General features: G+C 38.5%; 1 protein-coding gene across 1 annotated transcript in view; it reads right to left on the reverse strand.

Moving 5' to 3' along the window:
• LOC141300200 (uncharacterized) overlaps positions 1–26,618 on the reverse strand; it is a 77,476-nt gene extending 50,858 nt beyond the window's left edge. The window contains exons 1-14 of the mRNA XM_073830534.1: positions 26,514–26,618; positions 19,137–19,267; positions 16,661–17,218; positions 13,392–13,557; positions 12,994–13,219; positions 12,232–12,405; positions 10,652–10,729; positions 8,754–8,765; positions 8,545–8,667; positions 8,400–8,453; positions 8,245–8,298; positions 7,521–7,574; positions 7,206–7,259; positions 6,121–6,168 (exon numbers count right to left, since the gene is read on the reverse strand). Of these exons, the coding sequence (XP_073686635.1) occupies positions 6,121–6,168; positions 7,206–7,259; positions 7,521–7,574; positions 8,245–8,298; positions 8,400–8,453; positions 8,545–8,667; positions 8,754–8,765; positions 10,652–10,729; positions 12,232–12,405; positions 12,994–13,219; positions 13,392–13,557; positions 16,661–17,218; positions 19,137–19,218 (1,683 nt within the window). The 5' untranslated portion in view covers positions 19,219–19,267; positions 26,514–26,618. The remainder of the gene's footprint in view (positions 1–6,120; positions 6,169–7,205; positions 7,260–7,520; positions 7,575–8,244; positions 8,299–8,399; positions 8,454–8,544; positions 8,668–8,753; positions 8,766–10,651; positions 10,730–12,231; positions 12,406–12,993; positions 13,220–13,391; positions 13,558–16,660; positions 17,219–19,136; positions 19,268–26,513) is intronic.
• Between the last annotated feature and the right edge of the window lie 312 nt (positions 26,619–26,930).

Here is a 26,930-nt window from a genome sequence, read left to right on the forward strand (position 1 = left end):
GCTCAAAAAGTGTTAGATTGTGCTCTGCATTCCCCCTAATCTGTGTTTTCCAGTTCAAGACAGTTAGGGTATGTCAAAAACTCCCATCTCATTTTCTCCTCCAACTTTAAAATCGTCCTACATCGCTGCAGAAGTACTGACCCAGTGTTTACAAAGTGAACGTGCAAAGAAGATCAAACACCCTTTAAAAAAAAGAGGTAAAACAGCGAACAGAGTGTGCATTTGCATGGCAGAGCAAGACAAGACCAGCATTTGTGTTTAAAAAGTATATAAGATGTACACTTCTTTAGAAAATAACCGGTCGTTTCGCTAGATAAGGCCCTTCTTCCTCAGCTGGGATCGTTTAGAGTCCTTTGAAGCTGCATTTAAACTGCATTTTGGAAGTTCAAACTCGGGGCACCATTGAAGTCCACTATATGGAGAGAAATCCTCAAATGTTTCCTCTAAAAACAATCTCGGGTTACTTGACTGTAACCTTCTTCCCTGAGAAAGCGGAACGAGATGCTGCGCTGCTAAGCGCATTGGGGGAACGTCTTTAGAAGTGACCAGCTGTGAATATTGTGTGTAAAACGTCAATATAATTAACTAAACAGCAGTATAGCCTCGGTTGGTGACGTCACCGGAGCGTACGCGCACGAGGCTATTAATAGATGAGCCACAGGTGCATCGTCAGGATATTTTGTCTGAAGAGCAGTCCTGGGACATCTTCAGCACGGCAAAGTAGCGCAGCATCTCGTTCCGCTTTCTCAGGGAACAAGGTTACAGTCAAGTAACCCGAGATTGTTCCCTTTTGAAAGCTACAGTCGATGCTGCGCTGCTAAGTGCATTGGGAACGAGAATACCCACGCCGCCGTGCTTGAACATGTCTGGACTCCTACGGTTGTGCAGGTGTGTTTCACAAGAACGCAAGAAGGCCTAGACATTAGCTTGTGATGTCAACTCAAGGACATGAGAGCCCGGAGTGGCAAGAACATCCAAACTAAAAAAATCTTATGAATGTGTGCGGAGAGGACCAACCTGCCGCATCACAAATCTGTTGTAGGGGGGCACCCCTTGCCAAAGCACTGGAAGAAGCGACCCCCCTGGTGGAGTGAGCTCTAAGACCTTTAGGCGAAGCTTGACCGCGCGCCTTGTAGGCAAGAGCAATAGCATCCCTGACCCAATGAGAGATGGTCTGCTTGGTGGCAGCCGCTCCGCTGTTATGAGGACATAACAGACGAAGAGTTGCTCCGACTTATGCCACTGGCTAGTGCGGTGGATGTAAGCCTGAAGAGCACGGACTGGACACAGTCTATGAGATTTCTCCTGCTCTGGCGTTGTGAACGGCGGAGGACAGAAGGCCTCTAAAATGACCGGATGTACAGCCGAGAATGGCACCTTAGGCAGATAATCAGGATGAGGATGCAAAATCACTTTCACCATTCCTGGGGCAAAGTCTAAGCAGGATGGCGAGATAGACAGAGCCTGCATATCCCCAATTCTTTTCAAGGAAGTTATTGCCATTAGAAAAACCATTTTTAGAGTCAGAAGTTTATCAGACGCTGATTCTATAGGTTCAAATGGGGTTTCAACCAGACCCTCAAGGACTATAGCAAGGTCCCATGAAGGGATCTTGGTTTTTACTGGAGGCCTCAATCTCCTGGCCCCACGAAGGAAGCGGGAGAGCAGAAGGTGCCTCCCGAGTGGTGCCCCATCAATCAGGGCATGGCAAGCCGAAAGAGCGGCCACATATACCCTAAGAGTAGCGGGGCAAGTGCCTGACGATAATTTATCTTGCATGAAGTCCAGTACTGAAGCAATCTGGCAGTTAACTGGATCTTTATTGTGTACAGCACACCACCTTTCAAAAACACCCCATTTAAAGGCATAATTCTTCCTAGAGGAGGAAGCCCTAGCACTTAGAATGGTATTAATAACGGCAGGCGAGAGCCCAGTGTCCCTCAGTTGGTTCCCATCAGGGGCCAAACATGAAGATTCCACAGGTTGGGCCTGGGACGGAATATCTTTCCCTCCGCCTGAGACAGAAGGTCCCTCCTCTCCGGAATCGCCACGGCGAGCCGTCGAGGAGAGATATTATCTCCGATAACCATACTCTGTTCAGCCAACGCGGCGCTATCAGTAAGAAGCAAGACCCTTGTTGGCGAACTCTGGCTAGAACTCCCGGGAGCAGAGAAACTGGATGAAACGCATACAGGCGCATCTTGGGCCATGAGTGCGCCATCGCATCCAGACTCAACGGAGCTGGGTGACTCAGAGAGAAGTAGAGGAGACATTGCGCTGTCTGCTGGGAGGTGAAGAGGTCCACTTCTGCTAGGTAAAATCTGGTCCAGATCAGTTTCACTACTTCCGGGTGGAGCCTCCACTCGCCCGTCGGTAGTGTCTGTCTGGACAGAAAATTTGCCCCCATGTTCAAATGCCCTGGAATGTAAACTGCCCTGAGTGACAGGAATTCCCGGGCCCAGAGAAAAATCTGTCTCGCTAATCTGTTCAGATTGCGTGAACGCAGATCTCCCTGGTGATTTAAATAAGAGACTGCTTTTGTGATGTCCCCTCGCACTAGGACGTCACAGCCCCTTAATTGATGGAGAAAGTATTTCAGAGCCAGAAATACAACCATTCGGCCGAGGCAACCAATGTGCCAATCGAGCTGATGGCCCTCCCATTCCCCTTGAGCTGGACTACCATCTAAGGCCGCTACCCAGCTCATCAGGGAGGCGTCTGTCGTTAGCAGTCTACGACGACACGGCGCCATAGAGTGGGACCCAAGGTGAGGAACCGGGGTCTGAACCACGGAGATAGTGTACGAAGCCAGCGCGGCACGCCACTTTTATTTGCCTTAAAGGATTGGCTCTTGGATAAATCCTCTGGCTTTTAGCCACAACTGAAACTGTCTCATGTGCAACAGCCCCAAAGGAATCACCGTGGATGCTGATGCCATGAAACCTAACATTGTTGGTACTGACAAACAGTGCGTTCTTGGCCTAGCCTGACTTTGCTCATGGTCTGCCGAATGGTCTCGATTCGAGCGGGAGACCACTGCGCCTGCATCGTGATCGAATCCCAAACGATTCCGAAATAAGTCGTTCTCAAGGCAGGAGAAAGAACACTTTCTTGGTGTTGAGTCTCAACCCTAGAGAAACCAGATGAGCTAACACGATGTCTCATGATGGATCTCCATCTATCGCGATTGTGCTCAGAATTGACCAATTGTAAATGTAATTCAAAATGCGAATGCCCTGGAGTCGTAATGGAGGCCTGTGCTGCATCCATGCATTTTGTGTATGTGCGGGTGACAAGGCTAGGCCGAATGAAAGAACCCGAAATTGGTACGCTTCGCCCCCGAAAGCGAACCTCAGGCATTTCCTGTGTTGTGGCAATATTTCTATGCGAAAATATGCGTCCTTCAGATCGATCGTGACGAACCGATCGTGATGTCAAATCTGCGTCACGACCGTCTTGACAGTTAACATCTTGAACTTGAGCGCTTTGACTGAAAGGGTTAAGCCTCAAAGATCTAAGATTGGACGCAGCCCCCCCATTCTTTTTGGGAACCAGGAAGTATCTGCTTTAATGTAAATGCTTTAATGTTTAATTTTAAATGACTCTCTTACTGGTAGAGGAACATGCTCTATGGCCTCTTTGCTCAGGAGATTTTGTAGCTGTTGTGACAGTACGTGCATCAGTTCCGGTTTCACGGAAGTGTAAACCACGCCGTTGAAACGCAGAGGATGACGGATAAATTGGATTCTATATCCTATCTGTACTGTGCTTAAACCCCACACAGAGATGCCTGGCAGAAGCTTTCCACGCTGCCAGACTCTGAGAGTGGTATTAATTTAATTTTTAATTTTAATACTTCCTTTTGAGGGGATGTTTAGATGTTCCGCGTCCAGAATGACAGTCGGAAACGACGGAACATCTAACATTTCGCTGGAAAACGCTGCCCCCCGAGGCACGAGAAGTGGCGGGGATGGAGAGGTTTTATGAGAGTATCGGGAAGTGGCGAAGAGATCTTGAACGCGCCACATCCCGCGGGGGACTACCCCCACCTTTAGATGCCAGACCATCAGGACTTTCTCTTTTTGTTAATAATAGTCCTGAGGTCTGGCTTGGGAGGTTGCTGAGCGCAGCGAGCCTGTCCCCAGTCTCTACAAGGGGGAACACGCTAAGCCACGCTCTGCTTTTTTTTAACCTCCCTACATGTTGAAGGACCGGGGCGGGACTGGGTGGCAGACGGCCCCTCCCCTTGAGTGCGGCGAGGAAGAAATTGCACAAATGCTTCCTCGTGTTTCTTTACCTCCTTATATCTGTCAACAACGGTATTAACCGAGTCTCCAAATAAACCGGAGGGAGAAACGGGGGAATCTAACAGGAAAACACAGTCTTTCTCTTTAATTCCTGTCAGATTAAGCCACAGATGCCTCTCCGCGCTGATCAAAGCACTCATAGAACGGCCGCTGGCGCGAGCCGTTTGCTTGGTCGCACGGAGAGACACACTCAAATCCTTCAATAAATCAGCCTGGTACGCCTGTAACACTGCCATAGTGTGCAACGCAGCACCAGCCTGACCTGCAGCTTGATAAGCTTTACCCACTAAAGCTGATGTTGTGCGACATGGTTTAGTGGGGAGGGTAGGTTTCTTTTTAGACAATGTAAATTTGGGTGAGAGATAGCTCGCGAGCGTCTCTTTCACCCGACATCTCCATATATCCCCGCGACTTCACACCCACGATAGTCGAAAAAGTCGACGTCGAAGGCACAAAGACGCGAGAAGTATACGGTTTACTCCATGATTTAGACAGCTCGTCATGGGGGTCCTCGAAAAAGGGGAGAAACTCTTTGTGTTTTCTCCCCTCTGCCGCCGGACAGAAACCTATCATCAAGTTTACTGTGTTTGGGGATCTCTTGTTCGCGTGGCCAGTCAAGCTGCAACCTGTCCACCGCGCGAGTAACCACCTCTAGCAATTCCTCGACAGATCTCTTTTCGCGAGAGGAATGCTCAGAGGCCGGCTGCTCGTGCTCTGACGAGCCGAGAGATATGTCATCCCCCTCGCGAACCGAAGAAGCACCGGAGCGCGCTTCGAGATCACGAGAGGGGATATTAGGATCTGGTGATGCAGCAAGCGAAAGGGACTGACCCGTCTCTTGCTCGTCATTTAGATCCAAACAAACAAAACAGTAATCGTGTGTATCCAGCTCAAACATGGGACGGGAGCATGGAGGAACACAACGCTTACTGGTTTGCTGACTCATTTATACTCTTTTTCTCTTTAAACTCTTTGATTTAACTTGAGAGAGAAAAGATAGAAAAGAGTGAAATTTTTGCACACTGCCTAGCAAAAACTAACTCCTAACAAAGATCAAAAGATGAGTTAGAGAGAGAGAGAGAGTCCTTTGACGCACACATGCACAGAGTGATCTGAAGACAAAAGACCTGACGATGCACCTGTGGCTCATCAATTTATAGCCTCGTGCGCGTGCGCTCCGGTGACGTCACCAACCGAGGCTATACTGCCGTTTAGTCAATTATATTGACGTTTTACACACAATATTCACAGCTGGTCACTTCTAAAGACGTTCCCCCAATGCGCTTAGCAGCGCAGCATCGACTGTAGCTTTCAAAAGGGAACATCATTTTTTTTACGACTGAAGAAAGACAGACATGAATATCTTGGATGACCAGGGGGTGAGAACATTATCTGTAAAGATTTGTTCTGGAAGTGAACTAATCTTCCTTTAAGTGCCTTTTCTTTCTTCCAAAATGTCAAGGCTGTAAAGCATCTTGACATTTCACTTTGGAGTAATGTTCTACTATTCTAAAAGGTGATTCCCACCGTATTGCCTATTGTAATATAACTATATCGAAGAAATTAAAATGTAAAATAAAATAATGTATTGCAGTAAAATTTGAAATACAGAAAAAATACTGCAGTTTGGGGAAAAAATGCAGTATAATAATATCTTATTTGAATTACAGTACAACAAATATTACTATAATGTATGCACTTTACAATTTTATTTAATTATAGAAATAACAACTTATTTTAAACATTATATTTAAAGTTGGTCATAATTTATTATGCATTAGTTTCCTCGGATTTTGGAGTGAGTAAATTTTACCTTTTTTCCTGGCAATCCAACTGTACCAACGTTTGGTTTTGATGGTCCCTAAAACAAAAAAGCGATGAGCATGTTTACATGTGGATCAAAGATGAAAAATGCTTTAAGCATTAAAACAATAAGCGTAATACAGCTTTAAATTGTTGTTTTTTTTCCAAAAAAATGTAAACGTTTTCTGAGCAAAAAATAAATACCATGCATTTTTCCCTAATTTACAGAAGACACCCACTAAACTGTCATTCAGTGTCAATCTTGTCAGGCATATTTACAACAAAAATCAATGTGACATATTAAAAGATGAATTATTTTCATCCTAAATACTACACTTTTACTTTTATTTTATTTTTTTGCTCATTTAAAACACAATAAAATGTAATATGCTCCTTATTCTTTTTAATATATTTAATATGCACAAGTCAGAATAAGCATGTTGTTTGAATTTGTTACATAAATATTGTTACACTGAATGACAATGTAACATTATTTCAACCAAATTTTGAATTTTATTCTGCAAAAACTTATTTGAAACCTTAAAAGAAGACACTTTACTTATTTTTAATGTGCTTACTATGCACTTTTGTACATTTCTTTTGATGTGGGCATCTTAAAATCTTATAACAATATACTAATACCAAACAACAGGTTATTGAAATAAACCATTTGACTAGTTTTCAAACCAATAACCTGGTAATGCAAGAAAACCACAACAATCTAGCGGTCAATTGGTTTATGCTTAAACTGTTTTTGACTTTATGCACACAATATTTTACACAAAAGCATGCTTTCCAGATGGTGTTGTATTTGTGTTTGTCTCCTGTAATGTATTTGGCTCTTCTTCACTGACTGTGTGTCATCTGAATGCACTTAGTTGGTATAAAACAAACGCGTTTCTGGCCAGTGTGCTGGATGGCGATTGTCAGCCGTGTGTTCTCTCCACACAGGGCCAACGGCCGTCTGCTGCACACTTCTGTCAAACGCTGACCACGTTTATAAAGCAGCCATTGAGCCGTTTACACAGGGAAGCGGTGGTTTGCACAGGCCTGGCAGAGGCTTTGGAAAGAGGCTCCAATTATTTGAGGTCTTACCATGGGTCCTGGTGGCCCTGGTTTCCCCGGCAACCCTTGTTCTCCTCTTTCACCCTGGAAATAAAATAGACTGAACGTGACTCGCAATAAAGGAAACTCACTGAATTACATCTAAAAATTGGTAATTAGGATGCTAGATTGAGAACATCACACTCCACCAAAGTGGGAAGAGCCTCTATTTCTGCCAATCGGCTGTTTCAACTAAATTTGAAAATGAGCCTCTAAAAGCATCTACTTGCTTTACAAAAATTATTATTTTGTGAGAAACGGCATGAAGTAAAGATTTTTTTTATTTTATCCCAATGTAAGACTCACTTTTGAACCCTGAAATCCTGGATCGCCTCTTGGCCCCAGTGGACCCACGTCGCCCTAAATGACAGAAAAAACAAAAACAGTTTCTTCTTCAAGAGATAAAACCACATTTTATTATTTTTTTCCAAATGTTTTATTTATTTATATTATTATTTTTTTTTTTTTTTTTTTTTTATCAAATTCGTATTTTTACATATATTTTAATGTTTCTGGACTCAGTTTTAATGGTTAAATTAAATTATAGTAATCAGAAAGATTAAAATTGTGAAACTTATGCAATTGAACTACAATTTATTTAAAAAATAACAAATTTATTAACTGAAATTGTGAAACTTATACAATTTAACTACAATTTATTAAAAAATTAACACATTTATTAATTTTTTTTTTCAAATTGGTACTTTTTCCATATATTTTAATATTTCTGGACTCAGTTTTAACGGTTAAATTAAATTATAGTAATCAAGAAAGAATCTCCAAATAATTGAAATTGTAAAACCTATACAATTTAACTACAATTTATTAAATAAATTAACAAAATAAAATAGTTTAGGGACCTATGAAAAAAGTTTTGTTTTGTTTTGTTCCCTCAAGTTCCTTTTTTATTTCCTTTTTAGTTTGTCTGGATTCCTTTTAAAAGGTTCAACAAAATTTTTACATTTTTCATTTTTGCAATTTTGCAATTGTTTTTTTCAAGTAATGGTTTCGAACCATATAAGCATCTCACCTTCTCTCCAGGTATACCTGGATCTCCTGACTCTCCTCTTGAACCTGGGGGTCCCTTTATTAAGAAAGCACACATTTCAGAAGTGTACAGTTCACATATATTGAGTAAAGCCAGAAAAACGGCACAATATCCTGAATATACGTGGTTTTACTCACAGGCTTACCATCTGGGCCCGGAGGTCCTTCCCTTCCTTTCTCTCCACGCAAACCCTGTTGAGATCAGACTTTGGCTGTAAATAACCATCTTAGATGTGACTGTAAACAGTTAAAGAGCAAACGATCAAAGGAGATCTTAATTGACCCTTGGTCCTGGAGGTCCTGGAGGTCCTGGTGGTCCCTGTGGACCTGGTGGTCCTGGCTGGCCTTCATTACAATCACATGGCTCTTCTTCAATCTCATTGGCGGGCTCACGATCCAGAGGACACTGGAAAGATCAGCACAAACTGATAGCACGGAAATCCTTTTAAATTACAGCAAATTTGTGAGAGTAAAAATCAAACACTAACTTACCCGCTCATCATCCTGTAAAACAACAAAGAGAATAAGAACAATTAGATCTGTCTGCAAAGCTCTCTTAGCTTGCAGTAGGTCATAAAGAGTTTTCATCGGCATTGGTTCTGGAAGTTTTTTTGGCCAGCCATATTAGAGATTAATCAAACAAGTACAAAATTTGATTCAAGAAAAAAGCATTTAAAAAAAGGAGGGGAAAAGACAATGATAATACACTGTAAAAAAAAAAATTAATAAATAAAAAATTTGTTGAGTCAACTTAAGATAATTTGTTACCCCGCTGCCTTAAAATTTCGAAAAAAGTTCAGTCAACTCAAATAACTTTAGCCAACTTGAAATGTTAAGTTGTACTGAGTGACAACTTAGATATTCTTATACTTAGAATTGATTAAACTAAAATTTGGTTTGTTACACTTAAAAGTGGTGTTTGTTAGTTGAATCAACTCAAATATCTAAGTTGTCACTTAGTAAAACTTCAAGTTGACTAAACTTTTTTAGTTGACTGAACTTACAATTTTAAGGCAGCTGGGTAACAAATGATTTAAGTTGACTCAACAAATTGTTTTTTTTACAGTGTAATGGACTCTGTGTGATGTAATTATATAAGCATTGGCAGTAAATCTAACATTACTAAAGTTATTTTCAGTGTGAAAGACATCATAGTTGGTTTATTTTCTATAACGATAAACAGAAATTACAACAAAAATATTTTTTGCATTCTTATTTGCAAATAGTGTTTATATGACTTTCCAACTGAAGAAAAATAATTGTGACTTTGTCTCAAAATCCTGAGTTTAAATCTCACAATTCCAACTTTTTTCTGAATTGCATGTTTTTATCTTGTTGAGTTTATATTACACTTAGAATTGTGAGAAAAAAAATCTAAATCTTGAAATAAGTTTCAATTACCCTTTTTAACTTTTTTTTTATCTCATGGTCAGAATGAATTTCAGTAGTGTTTAACAAATAAAGAAGGTAACTGTGACTTTTTATCTGACAATTCTGAGTTCCCAAGTAAAAAAAAAAAAAAAAAGATTGAAAATGCATTTATTCTATAGTAAGTATAGTTCAAGTCTTACTGACATATGGCTCAAGACTTACTGATATTAAAAATATATATATAATTAAACTTTAATTGGAGTTCTACAATGTACCTTTTCTTAATATTAAGTTTTAATGTCACTGTTGATTATAATTCTATGATCTTTAAATAATATCTGTCTTTACATGCAAGATATTTAAAGTGTACCTAAAGTATAGTTCTACTTTAGCACAATCAAATATACTTAAGTATATATTTAGTTGGACCTCAGCACTAATTCCACACAATTAAAGTGCATTAAGTACAACATTAGTTGTTCCAATTTAGCAGACTTTAAATATACCAGTACTAAAAGTACAATTGCAGGGCATTTTTATTAAGTACATAATGTGTAAATGTATTTGCAGTATACTTAGCATGAAATAAATGTATTTTAAATACATTTCAGTATTTTTCACTAGGGTTTATAACTCAAAATTACTAACTTTTCTTCTCAGAATTGCATTTATATCCCAGAATCCTGTATTTATATCTTGGTATTCTGAGTTTATAGTACAATTCGCATTAGTTTTTTTCAGAACTGCAAGAAAAAAGTTTGAATTGTGAAATAAAAAATGTTTTTTATCCCATGATGAACTTCCATTATAATTGGTGTTATAAATGTACATAATAAAAATGTTTACGTCTGTGAAAAGGGTCCATTGTAAAATATCATATATTTAAAGTCTATTTCTAAATATGAAAATATGAAAGTGTAGGGATTGTTTATACCTGATTACACCATTCACAGTGCTTTACTAAAGAGAACATTCACTGTTATGTATAACCCATTTAAGATATTTAACTGATTTCTTACCACAGAGTAGATTTCACATGCTGTCTCTCTCTCGCTTTGCTGTGGGTCACAGTAAAGCCTCAGTTTCTGGATTTCTGTCTGTGGTGGTCAATGAGAAACAAAGAAAAAACATTTAGTTTCCTCTAAACAGCAGTTATAACAAACAGATGATTATAATGTCTATATCAATCACTTTTGTGTGACATTAGTAGTTTCTTTAAGCAAACGACTACAAGCCATCTTCATGTACACTGTAAATAAAGAAAAAATACACACCATGTTGAGTCAACTTAAAATAATTTGTTACACTGCTGCCTTAAAATTTTAAGTTCTGTCAACTAAAAAAAAAGTTTAGTCAACTTGAAATGCTGAGTTTTACTAAGTGACAACGTAGATATTCAAGTTGATTCAACTTAAAATTTTAAGGCAGCTGGGTAACAAACACCACTTAAGTTTATTAACTCAAATATCTAAGTTGTCACTTAGTAAAAATTTTTTTTTACAGTGCCGCTGCCTTAAAATTTTAAGTTCAGTCAACTCAAATAAGTTTAGCCAACTTGAAATGTTAAGTTGTTAAGTTAAGATATTACTTAAGATGTTAAGTGACAACTTAGATATTCGAGTTGACTAAACTAAAATTTAGTTTGTTAAACCTAAAAGTGGTGTTTGTTACCTGGCTGCCTTAAAATTTTAAGTTGAATCAACTCAAATATCTGAGTTGTCACTTAGTAAAAATTAACATTTCAAGTTGAGTAAACTTATTCGAGTTGATTGAACTTATAATTTTTAAAGCAGAGGGGTAACAAATTATTTTAAGTTGACCAAACAAATTGTTTTTTACAGTGTACACTTTTGTGTACACAGTGTACCTTATTACCCCACTGCTTTAAAATTTTAAGTTCAGTCAACTCAAAAAACTTTAGTCAACTTGAAATGTTAAGTTTTACTAAGTGGCAACTTAGATATTCGAGTTGATTCAAGTTGCTGCTGCCTTAAAATTTTAAGTTCAGTCAACTCAAATAAGTTTAGCCAACTTGTAATGTTAAGTTGTTAAGATGTCACTTAAGATGTTAAGTGACAACTTAGATATTCAAGCTGACTTAATTAAAATTTGGCTTGATAAACGTTAAAGTGGTGTTTGTTACCCGGCTGCCAATCAACTCAAATATCTAAGTTGTCACTTAGTAAAACTTAACATTTTAAGTTGACTAAACTTATTTGAGTTGACTGAACTTAAAATTTTAAGGCAGCAGGTTAACAAATTATTTTAAGTTGACTCAACAAATTGTTTTTTTACAATTTTGCTTTAAAAAACAATTAGTTGAGTCAACTTAAATAAGTTCAGTTCAGTAAACTCAAATAAGTTTAGTCAACTCAAATATCTAAGTTTTCACTTAGTGAAACGTAACATTTCAAGTTGACTGGAATTAAAATCTTAAGGCAGTGAGGTAACAAATTATTTTAAGTTGATTTTAACAAATTGTTATTCACAGTGTAGTTAAAAACAACTGTACAGAAATGAATGTGCTCATCCAGACTGCATTTTACTCTGGCTGCCAGTAACATCCCAGTGTTCAATTACACTACAGGAAGCTGCTTACAGGAAGTGTAGTCTCAGAGCCAGAGCGTTTGGAGATCTGAGTCTTCCCGTTGATATAGATGGGCACCACAGCATCCAGAGCCTCATCCTGGATCTCCAGGTCATCCAGGAAACAGGTGACATGTCTGGGTTTAACCAGAACCTTCAGCTGGTGCCAGCTTCCATCAAAAACAGCCTGCAAGACAGTTCAGAGAAACTGACTGAAGATACATTGAAAGATAAATATAGACTAAGGTGTGCACAAATACTGAATTATTTCACTTGACAGAAATGTCACAAGAGTTTGACAGTTTTCCAGAACAAGCTGTTCCACATGAATGAGGGGCTATGATGGAGGAAAGTGGCTCTTGGCAAGACTCGGCTATAAGAAACAGCACACAAAACTACTTGGTTTTGGCATTAAGCAGAAGACATGGAACAGGTACAAGATGATAATTGCTGCAAACTCTGAGAACATGAAAACAGAACAGCCTGCATTAAACGTATAAGTGAGGAGCTTTTGTGGAAAAAGCGTCACGGGATTTTGAACAGGAAATTGCAGCTACTACACAAATATAGCCAAGTCACAGTTTTAAAAGGAAACGTGTCACAAAGCGGCTTATTTCCACATTCTGCTGTCTAAACGGGCATGTGGCTCAGAAAGCCAACTCCTCTTAAGTGGATCTGTGTGAAGCAGTGTGAGGATGATTAATGACAAGATGCTTTATTACAAAAATAGCAACATTTGCTTTATAAAAGGAGGATGCTGCTGGATTTTACTAACCTCAAGGCCTTGTGCATTGAAAGTAACTATCTGTTCCTCATTAACTGTGTTTGTGGTTGTGAAAATGACAGAATTGTCCAATCCACTGAGTGTGACAGCCGCCTGAATCTGTCCATCTTTAGACAGGATCCTCCACAGGTCCAGCTTTTCTCTGCTTGAAGGCCCTTTCAGCCTCAGCGTTGACACAAACACATAGGAGGGAGGAAGACCTTCGGGAAAAATCTCCCTTTAAAACAGATTTAAATGTAGTAGTCAGATGAGTATGTTGCACAATTAAAACCATTAAATAAAAAACAAAAAGTGATTTTAAAAAAATCACAGAATTGCCAGTAATTGCATATTAAATATTGTACTTTAAATATTTGTTTTTCAAAATGAGCATTAGGTTTCAAACTAACCTTGTGTTTTCAGTAATGTCGGTGCTCTTGTCTATCAGATACGCTGCCTCTGACACTAACGAGCCCTGTATCTTTTTAGCTTTCTGATGAATCTTCATGCCCAACATTAGCTCAAAGCCTTTCTCATCACGAGACGCCACAGGAATACGGGTGGGGCATACAGACTCTGCAGGAGAACACATTAATAAATTACCACACACATTGCATCATAAGCTTTTAAACCAGCAAATTTTCTTTCTTTTTTTTATCTGGTCTCACATTTCTTTCAATCAATTTAATAGTGTGACAATCGTGTGCAACCCAGGAGTAGTTGAAAGCATATTTCAAAGCAAAAACTGCTAAAATGGTCCAAAGGATTGAAGATGAAAAATCTGTCATCATCTTACATCAAAACTATGACTGTCGTCCTTATGTGGAATGCAGAATAAAATATTTTGAAAAATGTCCAACCTGCTCTTTTACATTCATTTAAAGCATAATGTGGCTAGATCAAATTAAAAAACTAATCCACACACTGCAAAAAAATAAATAAATAAAATTCAAATGAAGTGAGTTCTTCCTTAGAGATAAAAAATCTAACAGAAAACAAGATTATTTTTCTTACCACATTGGCAGATTATTTTGCTTGTTTCAAACTAAAACAGTGCATAACTCATGAACTATAGTCAAAGACTTCTAAATCCATACAATGGCTTATTTACAAGAAAACCTTCTCTTTTCTAGCTTTCAAATCTCTACTTGTGCAATATTTATAGTGGTAGCTTTGACTTGATTTGATCAAAATTGAACACTACTGGTTCTAATACAGTATGTCTTGTAACCAGTTACAATGTTCATTTTAGTCTATCACTCCCATAAATCTGTCAAATAGTTTTATGAAATTTAGCACAAATGCTGTATGGATTATTTTTATGGTGCAATCTCATGAGAAAATGTAACTATTTTGTGTGTTAAAGGTTTTGTAACAATTAGTATGATTTTAGAAAGTAACCATAAATGTCCACCCCTAAACCTGACTCCTGACCCTAAGATTGCTTTAATTCATGCACATTCACCACCAATTCACAAAAACATAAAGTTGATACAAATTGCAGTGAGAGTGTGTCAGTATTTTTGGGTGATTTTGTCTGGATAACATGAGCACGGGGCTTGTCCTAATATCCATACTTGCCGTCTTGATCACTTGACAGTGTGTGCATTCAGCAGAAAGTAAGTGCACAAGACTGCAAGCTCAGAGCAAGCTAAGATCACTTGTGTGAGTGGTATTTGAGGCTAAGCATTTCTCATCATGTTCAAAAACACGTGTGCTGAAAATGTTCAATGTCAAGGAAAGATTTACATTGCAAGTTAAATTATTTAGATGTTATAGAGAGAATTTGCTAGTAAAGCTTAAGAAATGTAGACTTTCTGTTGACTATAAGTAACTCAAATAAGTGCATGTCAACTTATTTGACTAACCCTGCTTAAAAACAACAACATTCCTGCTGAAAAAAAAAAAAAACAGCTAAAACCAGCCAACCAGCCTAGGCTTTTTTTTCAGCAGGCTGGTTTTAGAGGGGTTTTGGCCAGGTTGGTCAGGCTGGGAGACCAGCTAAAGCCAGTTACTTCCAGCTTAAACCTACTAAGACCAGCCAAACAGCCTAGACTGGTTTTAGCTGTTTTTTCAGCAAGGATATGCTGGTTATGTACGTTTTGAAGCATGACAGCTGGTTTGAGCTGGTTTAAGCTGGTCCTTAGTTGGCCATGAGCTGGTTTAAGCTCCTGAGCAGGAGCTAGTTGCTTAGGACCAACTTAAACCAGCTCAAACCATGCTGCCATGATTCAAAACATACCTAACCAGCATATAATGTTTGTTTTTTTTCAACAGGGAACCATAACCCTAAAATAAGAGTCTACTAATAATACTCTAATACTCTGATATGTAAGTTGCAAAGTTACTTATAGTCAACAGAATGTCTAAAGAGACCATTAAAATAAAGTGTACCTGATATGTGTATTTTTGCAACTGCTTTTTATAATTTAAATAGTAGCGCCACAAATAAATTGTAACTTGTCATTATGGGACTAAACTGACATTTAGAAGTTTGTTAGGACATTTAGTGCAAAATATTGAAAATAAAAATTTGAAAATAAAGCAATGTGCAACTTTTACAACAATATGTTATAAGTGTGTCCATTGTGTAATCAAAAGTTCTACACACACTTACAGTCTGCATGCTCTCTTGAACTTTTGGACCAAATGTAGGAAGTACATAATGTAAGCAGACAGCTGGTGAAGTGCAAAAACCACAAATCTGGGTATTGGGACATGTCTTTTGAGCTGTGTTACTTATGCATTACAATATTGCATTACTTCATAAATAGTAACAAATTGCATTACTTAGTTACTTTTCATGCAAAGTAATGCATTACGTTACTTATGCATTACTTTTTGTCACCTGGGCTGGGCTGGCTTATTTATTTGTTAATAACAAAAGTTATATTTTTTGCCAAATGTAAAAACTATTTCACACTAAAAGTGAAATAAATTGGCCTCAGGATGAAGGAACTGCCTCTTCTTCTGTACTTATTCCCAATTTTTCTCAACATGGGACAGGAAACTCTCAGTGAATAAATGGGAAAACAAAGATATATTTATTTAAGATATATAAGATGATATTTTTTTGAAAAAGTAACTCAGATATTTGTTGTAAATTAAAAACTAATGTTTTACTTTACTAGTTACTTTAAAAGTAATCTGATTTCATAATTTGCATTACTTGTAATGCATTACCCTCAACACTGCTTTTGTGTTCCACAGACAAAAGATAATCATGCAATGATAGTAAGTCATGACAGTGGGGAGAACATACCTACATGAGTACAACTTTTGTCCTTTTGACAACTTGCACTGACCCATTTTGTGCCAATTGACAATGTGTATGTTTGTAATTACTTTCGGTTGGAGAAACTACATGCCTGCCACTAGTGACAACTGTCTGTCCAAACCAGAGCAGCCAGCTGCATTGGCAGTGGGTAAAGCCACATCTGGTTCCTGTTACCACACCCCAGTTCCTCCCTACCGTGGCATCATGCCGCTGGTTTGGCCCACGAGCTTTGTGGCTTCCCTTGTCACTGGGCATGAATGGACTGTGGTGTTTAAGCAGTTCACTCACTGTTCTTTTAAGATCCTGATAGAACTGCATGCCCAGGAGTGGATTGGAAAGGCAAAAAACTAGTTTTAATGTGGTCAATGTTTATGGGGAGGCTCACACGCATGCAACTCTTACCCTCACACAGCTTCTGTTCCATAGCATCACGGATACGGTCGATATTGGTGTAGTCCTCCGCATACAGCACGTATTCACCCTGTGGCTTGTTGGCGATGGTCACCAGCTCTGACGTGGTGATCTCCGTCCCGACGCCCACCGCAAACACTTTAATCCCTTGGGCTCGTGCCTCTACGCTAGCGTCCGTAACGTCGTCCTGAGATTTACCATCAGTCACCACCACAGCAATACGGTTCTTCACATCATTTCGTTGAGAAGATGCAAAGACATGGTCCACGGCAAACTTGATGGCACGGCCCGTCTGAGTGTTCCCACCTAGATAGCTGATATCCTCAATGGCTTTAATGAGATCTTGAGTGGTCTTGTGGCGACCCAGAGGGATCTCCAATCTGGGGGTGTCACTGTATTGAACTACGCCCACCTGTGAGTACTGTGAACTCACGTCGAAGCCACTGGTGACATTGACTAGCCAGTGCTTGGCTGTTTCAAAGTCATCACTTCCCACACTCCAGGAGCCATCCATGATGTAGACCAGATCATTGACAGCAGTGCTGCAGCCTACAGAATTGGGACAAAAGCTGGGCTAGAACTAGATATCACACAGAGAGTGACAAATATACACCAATAGAGCTCAAAATGTTACATTTCAATTTTAGATTCTCTTTTAAAACCAGGAATTCTATGCACAGTGGGGAAAATAATTATTTGATCCCCTGCTGATTTTGTAAGTTTGCCCACTGACAAAAAAATTATCAGTTTGTATTTTAAATGGTAGGTTTATTTTAACAGTAAGAGACAGAATAGGAACAAAAAACCCAGAAAAACACATTTTTAAAAAAGTTATAAATTGATTTGCATTTAAATGAGTGAAATAAGTATTTGATCCCCTAACAATCAGCAAGATTTCTGGCTCCCAGGTTATATTATACAGGGTGTTACCTGTATAAAAGACACCTGTCCACAGAAGCAATCAATCAATCAGATTCCAAACTCTCCACCATGGCCAAGACCAAAGAGCTTTCCAAGGATGTCAGGGACAAGATTGTAGACCTACACAAGACTGGAATGGGCTACAAGACCATCGCCAAGCAGCTTGGTGAGAAGGTGACAACAGCTGGAGCGATTATTCACAAATGGAAGAAACACAAAATAACTGTCGATCTCCCTCAGTCTGGGGCTCCATGTAAGATCTCACCTCGTGGAGTTTCAATGATCAGGAGAAAAGTGAGGAATCAGCCCAGAACTACACGAGAGGATCTTGTCAATGATCTCAAGGCAGCTGGGACCATAGTCACCAAGAAAACAATTGGTAACACACTACGCCGTGAAGGACTGAAATCCTGCAGCACTGCTCAAGAAATCACATGTACAGCCGTCTGAAGTTTGCCAATCAACATCTGAATGATTCAGAGGAGAACTGGGTGAAAGTGTTGTGGTCAGATGAGACCGAAATCCAGCTCTTTGGCATCAACTCAACTCGCCGTGTTTGGAGGAGGAGGAATGCTGCCTATGACCCCAAGAACACCATCCCCACCGGCAAACATGGAGCTGGAAACATTATGCTTTGGGGGTGTCTTTCTGCTAAGGGGACAGGACAACTGCACCGCATCAAAGGGACGATGGACAGGGCCATGTACCATCAAATCTTAGGTGAGAACCTCCTTCCCTCACTGATAATAGGTTGTGGATGGGTATTCCAGCATGACAATGAGCCAAAACACACAGCCAAGGCAACAAAGGAGTGACTCAAGAAGAAGCACATGAAGGTCCTGGAGTGGTCTAGCCAGTCTCCAGACCTTAATCAGTGGAGGGAGCTGAAGGTTCAAGCTGCCAAACATCAGCCTCGAAACCTTAATGACTTGGAGAGGATCTGCAAAGAGGAGTGGGACAAAATCCCTCCTGAGATGTGTGCAAACCTGGGGGACAACTACAAGAAACATCTGTCCTTTGTGCTTGCCAACAAGGGTTTTGCCACCAAGTACTAAGTCATGTTTAGCGAAGGGGTCAAATACTTATTTCACTCATTAAAACTTTTTTGAAATGCGTTTTTCTGGATTTTTTATTATTATTATTATTATTCTGTCTCTCCCTGCCTACCAAAACCTACCATTAAAATTATAGAATGATCATTTCTTTGTCAGTGGGCAAATGTACAAAATCAGCAGGGGATCAAATAATTATTTCCTCACTGTACTAGAGGAAGCTACATAAGATACATCTAATTCAAAATTCAAAAACATTTCATTCAAAATTCAAAAACTTGATATGTTACTGGAGTAGAGGAAATTTTGCCCAGTCTTTGCTCTGATGCACACATCATCACAAAAGATGGGGGGGGGGGGATAATGATGTGCACGGATAAATAATGTATTAATGCAATATTATTTCAAAAGACAATCTATTCTGACTTTATAGATAAGTTTCAGTCTTATAAATACATCAAATGCATTGCTCAAGGTTCAGAACCTGTCAATACCTGCTCGAATATCATCGTCCTCTGCACCGTGTGAGTACACCAGGAAGAGAAGCACTGGGAAGGACTTCGAAATCCACAACATCCCCGATCAAAGTTCCAGTCCTTTCTCTAAAATGTCAATCTTCAGAGTCCTGTTTAAATGAAGAACATTAAAAAGTGTTTGTTTTGGATTCAGAGTAACATTGCAATCTATAATTATTCTAAATGGTTAAGAATCAGTTTGCTTACATAATTACTTAGAGATGGCTGTTTCATTTGATTATACCTCTGATGTTACACACTTACTTAAGCTAATCAGATCAGTGCGCAGTTGTCCACAGGGGTGTTCAGATGGTTTCACACAATCAAGTAATTACTTATAAGATTAACATTTACTACAGAATAATGGAAATGCCTATTGAATTGTATCATTATGTTAGGAGACGTTTGTCACATGTTCCTCAAGCCAACCTAGCTATGCTTTGTGCGTGATGCAGAAAAAGAATCTTGAAAATATCATCAAATAGGTAGTTGTTTATTATTTTGTCAGTATCATATACACATGAGTGTTAATGCAACATGTTGAAATGTTCAAATTTAAACCAAAACCCTACCCTAACTTTTACATTGCTCTATAAACTCCTGCAAGATTTATACGTCAGTCAGACACACCCTAAATAATATGCATACATTTATATAAATAAAACAACATGTGTCAGGCTATTTTGTTAAGGTTTCATTGGCCAAGCAACAGGCCCTCTATAACTTTACAGACTACGACAATACCCTTTTATTCAACCATATAAAAGTCTCCTTGGTAAGAGGGCCGTTTTGCTTGGTACCAAGCGACATGTGGTCTTATTTTCTCGCTTTGCTTCGGCGATGTCTACAAGCTCTCATTTAGCATAAAACGCTGCCCAACAGACCACAGGCTACAGAGAAGGAAAATGACCGCGTAAGCAAAAAAACTGGTGAACACAACATGGAAATAAAAACAGGATTACGAGAAAATGCCCACCATTACACGCAAACATATACTTATAGAAAACACTTTTTGTAGTTCATTATTTATCAATTGCATGTTAGAATATGTCAAACAGCCAGAATTCAAAACACACATTGCATAAAGAATTCACTTTACAAGGGTTATTTTGAGGTAAAGCAAGTTTGACCAAGGCGATGCAATTGTCCCTGGCAAACAGAACACAAGGAATCGCTCCCTATAGTGGAGCGCTGTCCCATAAAACCATAATACAATGTTAGAGCCTACTGACACTAGGCATTGAGAACATATGTCAGGGCATGGGAATGTTTTGCTTCACTGTGGCTTCAATAGCAATAACCATGTAACTCAATGGGGTACAAGACAAGCAAGACATGAGGCATTCAAAGACACTTAATGAGTATGTGAGGAATGCAAATGCTAAGATTTTACTGGATTGAAGATTAAATAAAGAAGAAACCAGCAGAAGTTGTGATCCCAAAGTTGAGGTTTTCACTGAGTTATTGTGTATGTAGGCGAGTGTTTGCAAAAAACAAACAAAAACACGCCTTGAGAGTCCAAAATGTCTCTATAATTCAAGCTATGAAAGCCAAAAATATCCTTGTATAGGTTTTTGGCTTTCTATATTTATAAGATATGATATAGCTAAGTAATATCAGAAGCAAGGGCGCTGTTTTCCCAAATATTGGCACGTAATCGCGATCACAAATGCATTGACTTTATACAACATTTCATCAAAGTTAATACTGAGTGAGTCACATTTTAGACACAATATCAACAGTTTCTTTCTGTTTTTGCCAACGAAAATAGTTCCAAACAAAACTGGATCACAGCATTTGTGTGTTTCAGAGCAAAACCATCATGTTCCGAACCTGAATGAATCTACAGGTCCTTCTCAAAAAATTAGCATATTGTGATAAAGTTCATTATTTTCTGTAATGTACTGATAAACATTAGACTTTCATATATTTTAGATTCATTACACACAACTGAAGTAGCTCAAGCCTTTTATTGTTTTAATATTGATGATTTTGGCATACAGCTCATGAAAATCCAAAATTCCTATCTCAAAAAATTTGCATATCATGAAAAGATTCTCTAAACGAGCTATTAACCTAATCATCTGAATCAACTAATTAACTCTAAACACCTGCAAAAGATTCCTGAGGCTTTTAAAAACTCCCAGCCTGGTTCATTACTCAAAACCGCAATCATGGGTAAGACTGCCGACCTGACTGCTGTCCAGAAGGCCATCATTGATACCCTCAAGCAAGAGGGTAAGACACAGAAAGAAATTTCTGAACGAATAGGCTGTTCCCAGAGTGCTGTATCAAGGCACCTCAGTGGAAAGTCTGTGGGAAGGAAAAAGTGTGGCAGAAAACGCTGCACAACGAGAAGAGGTGACCAGACCCTGAGGAAGATTGTGGAGAAGGACCGATTCCAGACATTGGAGGACCTGCGGAAGCAGTGGGCTGAGTCTGGAGTAGAAACATCCAGAGCCACCATGTACAGGCGTGTGCAGGAAATGGGCTACAGGTGCCGCATTCCCCAGGTCAAGCCACTTTTGAACCAGAAACAGCGGCAGAAGCGCCTGACCTGGGCTACAGAGAAGCAGCACTGGACTGTCGCTCAGTGGTCCAAAGTACTTTTTTCGGATGAAAGCAAATTTTGCATGTCATTCGGAAATCAAGGTGCCAGAGTCTGGAGGAAGACTGGGGAGAGGGAAATGCCAAAATGCCTGAAGTCCAGTGTCAAGTACCCACAGTCAGTGATGGTCTGGGGTGCCATGTCAGCTGCTGGTGTTGGTCCACTGTGTTTTATCAAGGGCAGGGTCAATGCAGCTAGCTATCAGGAGATTTTGGAGCACTTCATGCTTCCATCTGCTGAAAAGCTTTATGGAGATGAAGATTTCATTTTTCAGCACGACCTGGCACCTGCTCACAGTGCCAAAACCACTGGTAAATGGTTTACTGACCATGGTATTACTGTGCTCAATTGGCCTGCCAACTCTCCTGACCTGAACCCCATAGAGAATCTGTGGGATATTGTGAAGAGAAAGTTGAGAGACGCAAGACCCAACACTCTGGATGAGCTTAAGGCCGCTATCGAAGCATCCTGGGCCTCCATAACACCTCAGCAGTGCCACAGGCTGATTGCCTCCATGCCATGCCGCATTGAAGCAGTCATTTCTGCAAAAGGATTCCCGACCAAGTATTGAGTGCATAACTGAACATAATTATTTGAAGGTTGACTTTTTTTGTATTAAAAACACTTTTCTTTTATTGGTGGGATGAAATATGCTAATTTTTTGAGATAGGAATTTTGGGTTTTCATGAGCTGTATGCCAAAATCATCAATATTAAAACAATAAAAGGCTTGAACTACTTCAGTTGTGTGTAAAGAATCTAAAATATATGAAAGTCTAATGTTTATCAGTACATTACAGAAAATAATGAACTTTATCACAATATGCTAATTTTTTGAGAAGGACCTGTATTTTTGAATGAATCATTTGAGTCAATGACTCAATGATCCATTCTTAAAGACATTTGCTGATTCGTTTCTAAATGCATCAGCCGTTTTGAATGAATCATTTGAATGAATGATTTAGTGAATCACTCATTAACAACGGGGCTTGCTGCCACCTACTGGTGGTTTTGAAGCCACATTTATTTATTAGAGATGTGACAATAAATTTACGCAGAATTGATTCAAGGATTGATTCTGAGATTTTCTTGAATGCATCGCGATTCTCTCTGGAATCAAAACTGAGCTTAGTTTTTAACAGCAGATGGCACTCTAGTCTAGTTTTTAACCAAACTGTCAACTGCGATTATTTTAGGTTCAATTCTGTGTAAGGAATTGGAAGCGAGCAGAGTAAGCAGAGTTTCTATTGCATGAATCGCAATCATTCAGAAAATCTCAGAATCTCAGATTATTGTTGCATCAAATATTTATCCACGAAAGCCTGAATGAAGACGTTACCAGCACAGTAACATACTCTGCAAAACATTGTTTAATTATCGTTATCAAAAAAAAATTGAGTTATCATTTTCTGTCAATATTCCACACTCCTACACTGTAAAAAACTATTTGTTGAATCAACTTAAATAATTTGTTACCTGGCTGCCTTAAAATACAAGTTCATTTAACACAAAGAAAGTTTAGTCAACTTAAAGTTTTAAGTTGTACTTAGTGACAACTTAGATATTTGAATTGATTCAACTTAAAATCTTAAGGCAGCATGGTAACACATTAAGTTTACTCAACAAATTGTTTTTTTTTTTTTTACAGTGTACTCAGTAGTCAAGAATCTCAAATCCCACTCAATTTTACTTCTACCAACTATTGTATGAGACAGGCAGTGACACTAAGCTTTGAGGACATTTGTCAAGGCATAGGAAATTAATATACAATAATCATGATGACTCAGGGTACATGAAAAGCAAAACATTCAAAGACACTTCATGTGAGGAATGTTAATGCTAAATGTGCCACAAATGTGCTTTCATGGCAAGTCTTTAATGGATTGAGGATTAAACAGAACAATAACCAGCAAAGTTGAAATTTCAATGGGAGTTGATGTACCGCATAAAACCTGCACTCCACAGTCAAGAATCTCAAAAATGCTCTAATTCGAAGCCAGCCTTGGGAAGTCTCTTGTAAATTGCTTTCAACCGGTTCCTATGTTCCTTTTAAACATACTGTACTTTGGGGTCTTCTCAAACACCCTTTGTTTGCACTAATGTTCAGTCCATCTGTTCTAAAACTTAACAAAAAACATCTACCAGATTCACATTTGAATTAGTCCTAACTCTAATTTCCCTCAAACAGCATCAGTGGGCTAAACAGTGCATCTGCACTGGTTAACTGATTGGATAAAGAGCGTGTTTGTGTGTAGTTAGGATCAGGCTCTCCTGAGTCCTGTGACGAGTCCCTTCATCAGTCAGGACCTTCTGATTGTGCCACAGATTGGTCAGTCCTGGTGTTTGCCTCCACCAGATGTGCTGCGGTATAACACAGCCTTTCATGTTGTTCAGTGTGGAAGAGGCAATTTCTACAAGATTGCTTCAATAAGAGAGATGCAACATCTCTTTGCAAGGGCGTATGCTAGGACTTTAGGAGTGGATCCCAAACCTATTTGGGGTTTTCGTTCTATTTATACCTTGAGTTGGGATGACTAGAGGTGCACTACACTGTAAAACGTTTTTACCAGATTCAACTTAAAAAAGTTCAGCAGCTGCCTTAAATTTTATGCCATTTTAACTTATTACAATAAAAATGAGTTGATTTAACTTGTGAGTTGAAACTACTTAAGTTGATTTAACTTAAAATTTTAAGGAAGCTTCTAAACTTAAGATTTTAAGTTGAAACTGGTGAAAACTTTTTACAGTGTAGAGATTTTTAAAACACAGCATTTTATTATTATCGGATTAACCTATATAGAAAGAAAATCCTTAAATGAGATCACTAATTTAAATGAAGACTTTTGCTTAGGTCTTCCTTTCATTCCTCAATATGCTGACACATATGAATACACTGTAAAAAAATAAATAAATAAAAATAAAAAATAAATAACTTAAATAATTTGTTACCCCGCTGCCTTAAAATTTTAAGTTCAGTCAGCTAAAAAAAAAAAAGTTTAGTCAACTTGAAATGTTAAGTTTTACTAAGCGACAACTTGGATATTTGAGTTGATTCAACTTTAAAAAAATTAAGGCAGCCAGGTAACAAACACCACTTTTAATTTAACAAACCTAATTTTAGTTTAGTTAACTGAAATATCTAAGTTGTCACTTAGTACAACTTAATATTTTAAGTTGGCTAAACTTATTTGAGTTGACTGAACTTAAATTATTTTATTATTTTTTATTATTGTTTTCATTAAAATGCATATGTTTACTCAGTTAATGCGATAGTTCACCCCAAAAATGAACATTCTGTCATTATTTACTCTTCCAAACCTGTATGACTTTGTTTCTTCTTTTGTGATCTGCAAGTAATACAAGTTAGGCACAATATGAGAGGGAGTAAATAAATGACAGAATTAAAATTTTTGAGAGTACTATTCCTGCAGTGTAAATATTGTCTAATATGACACATGTTAATATTTTTTACTGCTTTATGTTATTAAAAAAGATATTCTATTGTAAGAGAAACACCCAAGATTCAGTTTACACTTCAATAAAAACAAACTGAGACATTTGGGGGGTTTTGAAAGAGCAATGAAATCCTCTGACTTGTATATTTGGAAATACAATCAGATGTTCCAGCATCTACAGTCTGAAACAGTGTGTTATGTGGCCATCAGGCAGCTCCTGATCAATAAAGAGCACTGATGCATCAGACAGATGAAATGCTGTCAGGCACACAGCTTTTGGCTCTTTGCATATTTATGTTCTGTGCGACTGAGCCGGTCCTGATCCAGCTAAGAAGGTATGTTCTACTCTACTGAGCATGGCCGGCGCAATTTTTACTAAGCAATAAACAAACCGCTTGACCACAAACTCACTTACCCCAGGGATTACCGCAAACGTATGAACTCAGACGCTTGCGTGCATCCCCGGCTGGCATCTAAGCACAACATCCGGGTAGATATTCTCCCACAGCATTTCAAAAGACTGTCAGAAGCCCCTTCAAGCAGGCCATTCAACCTCAACTTCTTAAGCGACAAAAACATGTAGGAGGGAAGCCACACAACATGCATCCTCCCCGTATAAATAGCATTGCAGCAGCATTCAATGAGCCTTATAAAGATGGTTTTTGATAGAAAAAAAGGTGTTGACAATGCAGATTCGTCTAAACGGAAGCATATTTCGGCAGCAGCATGCATACATGAATAATAGCATTCCTGCTCTGTTTTTCAGCTAGTTGCACATGTGACAAGAATGCAAAAATAAATCCTGGAATGTAGAAGAGGGTTTTAGACATTATTACTCAGAACATACAACAAAAGAAACTAAAATAGGTCGAGCTATGTTAAATTACAGATTCGTAAGTACAGGTTTGGCCCCTCTGTAAGAACATACTGCTCTCTTACTGCTGCTTTTTGCAAAAACTGCTCACAATTTCTGCTCTTTTATTATTGAAACATACATTTGATTGCATAAAAATCACAGCAACCAAAACAATAACAATGCAAGACCAGAGAAAGCAATATTGTGAACCAATCATAATGGATTACCTGTCCTATAGAGGGCGACTTCTTATATATTTTTAATGTGTCTGTAAGTCTGTAATTAATAATTAGTGTAGTTTTATCAGTTAAGGTACACGAGATGGCAATAATGTTAAACACAGTAATCAAACAGCTCTAAATGTTAAATAAATGATAAAAAGAGATTTAAAAAAAAGTATGCATGCAAGATTATGATTAAGATAATCTTAGCTCTTACCTCCTGTTCTAAAACTCTGCCTCCAGAAAAAAATAGTATTTGGCTTGATTTGAAAATGTAAGTTGATAAATCATTGCATGACTCAGATAAATGCTCTGTATCTCCACTGGAGGAGCCATAGTGTCTGTCTCTGCTGACTCCTTATACACCAAGACGTGATGACGTCAGAGAGACACGCCCACTAATAACCCCGAGCCAGAAACGTGCATTTATGACTTTCTTGTACTATTTTTGCATGCATTTTTCTCTTTATTGCAGTTAAATGGTATCTTTGCATGATTATGAATAGAAAACCGTACACTAAACAGTACAGAATAAATAAGTAAGAATTACACAGCATCAATATAACTGAAAGCTTATAGCAGAAGATGAATGCTGGTACTGTATTTGCTGTGCTGAAGCTCATCCGCACTGCCC

The sequence above is a fragment of the Garra rufa genome, chromosome 24 (genome assembly GCF_049309525.1).
Source record: "Garra rufa chromosome 24, GarRuf1.0, whole genome shotgun sequence".
Classification (NCBI taxonomy): Eukaryota; Metazoa; Chordata; class Actinopteri; order Cypriniformes; family Cyprinidae; genus Garra; species Garra rufa.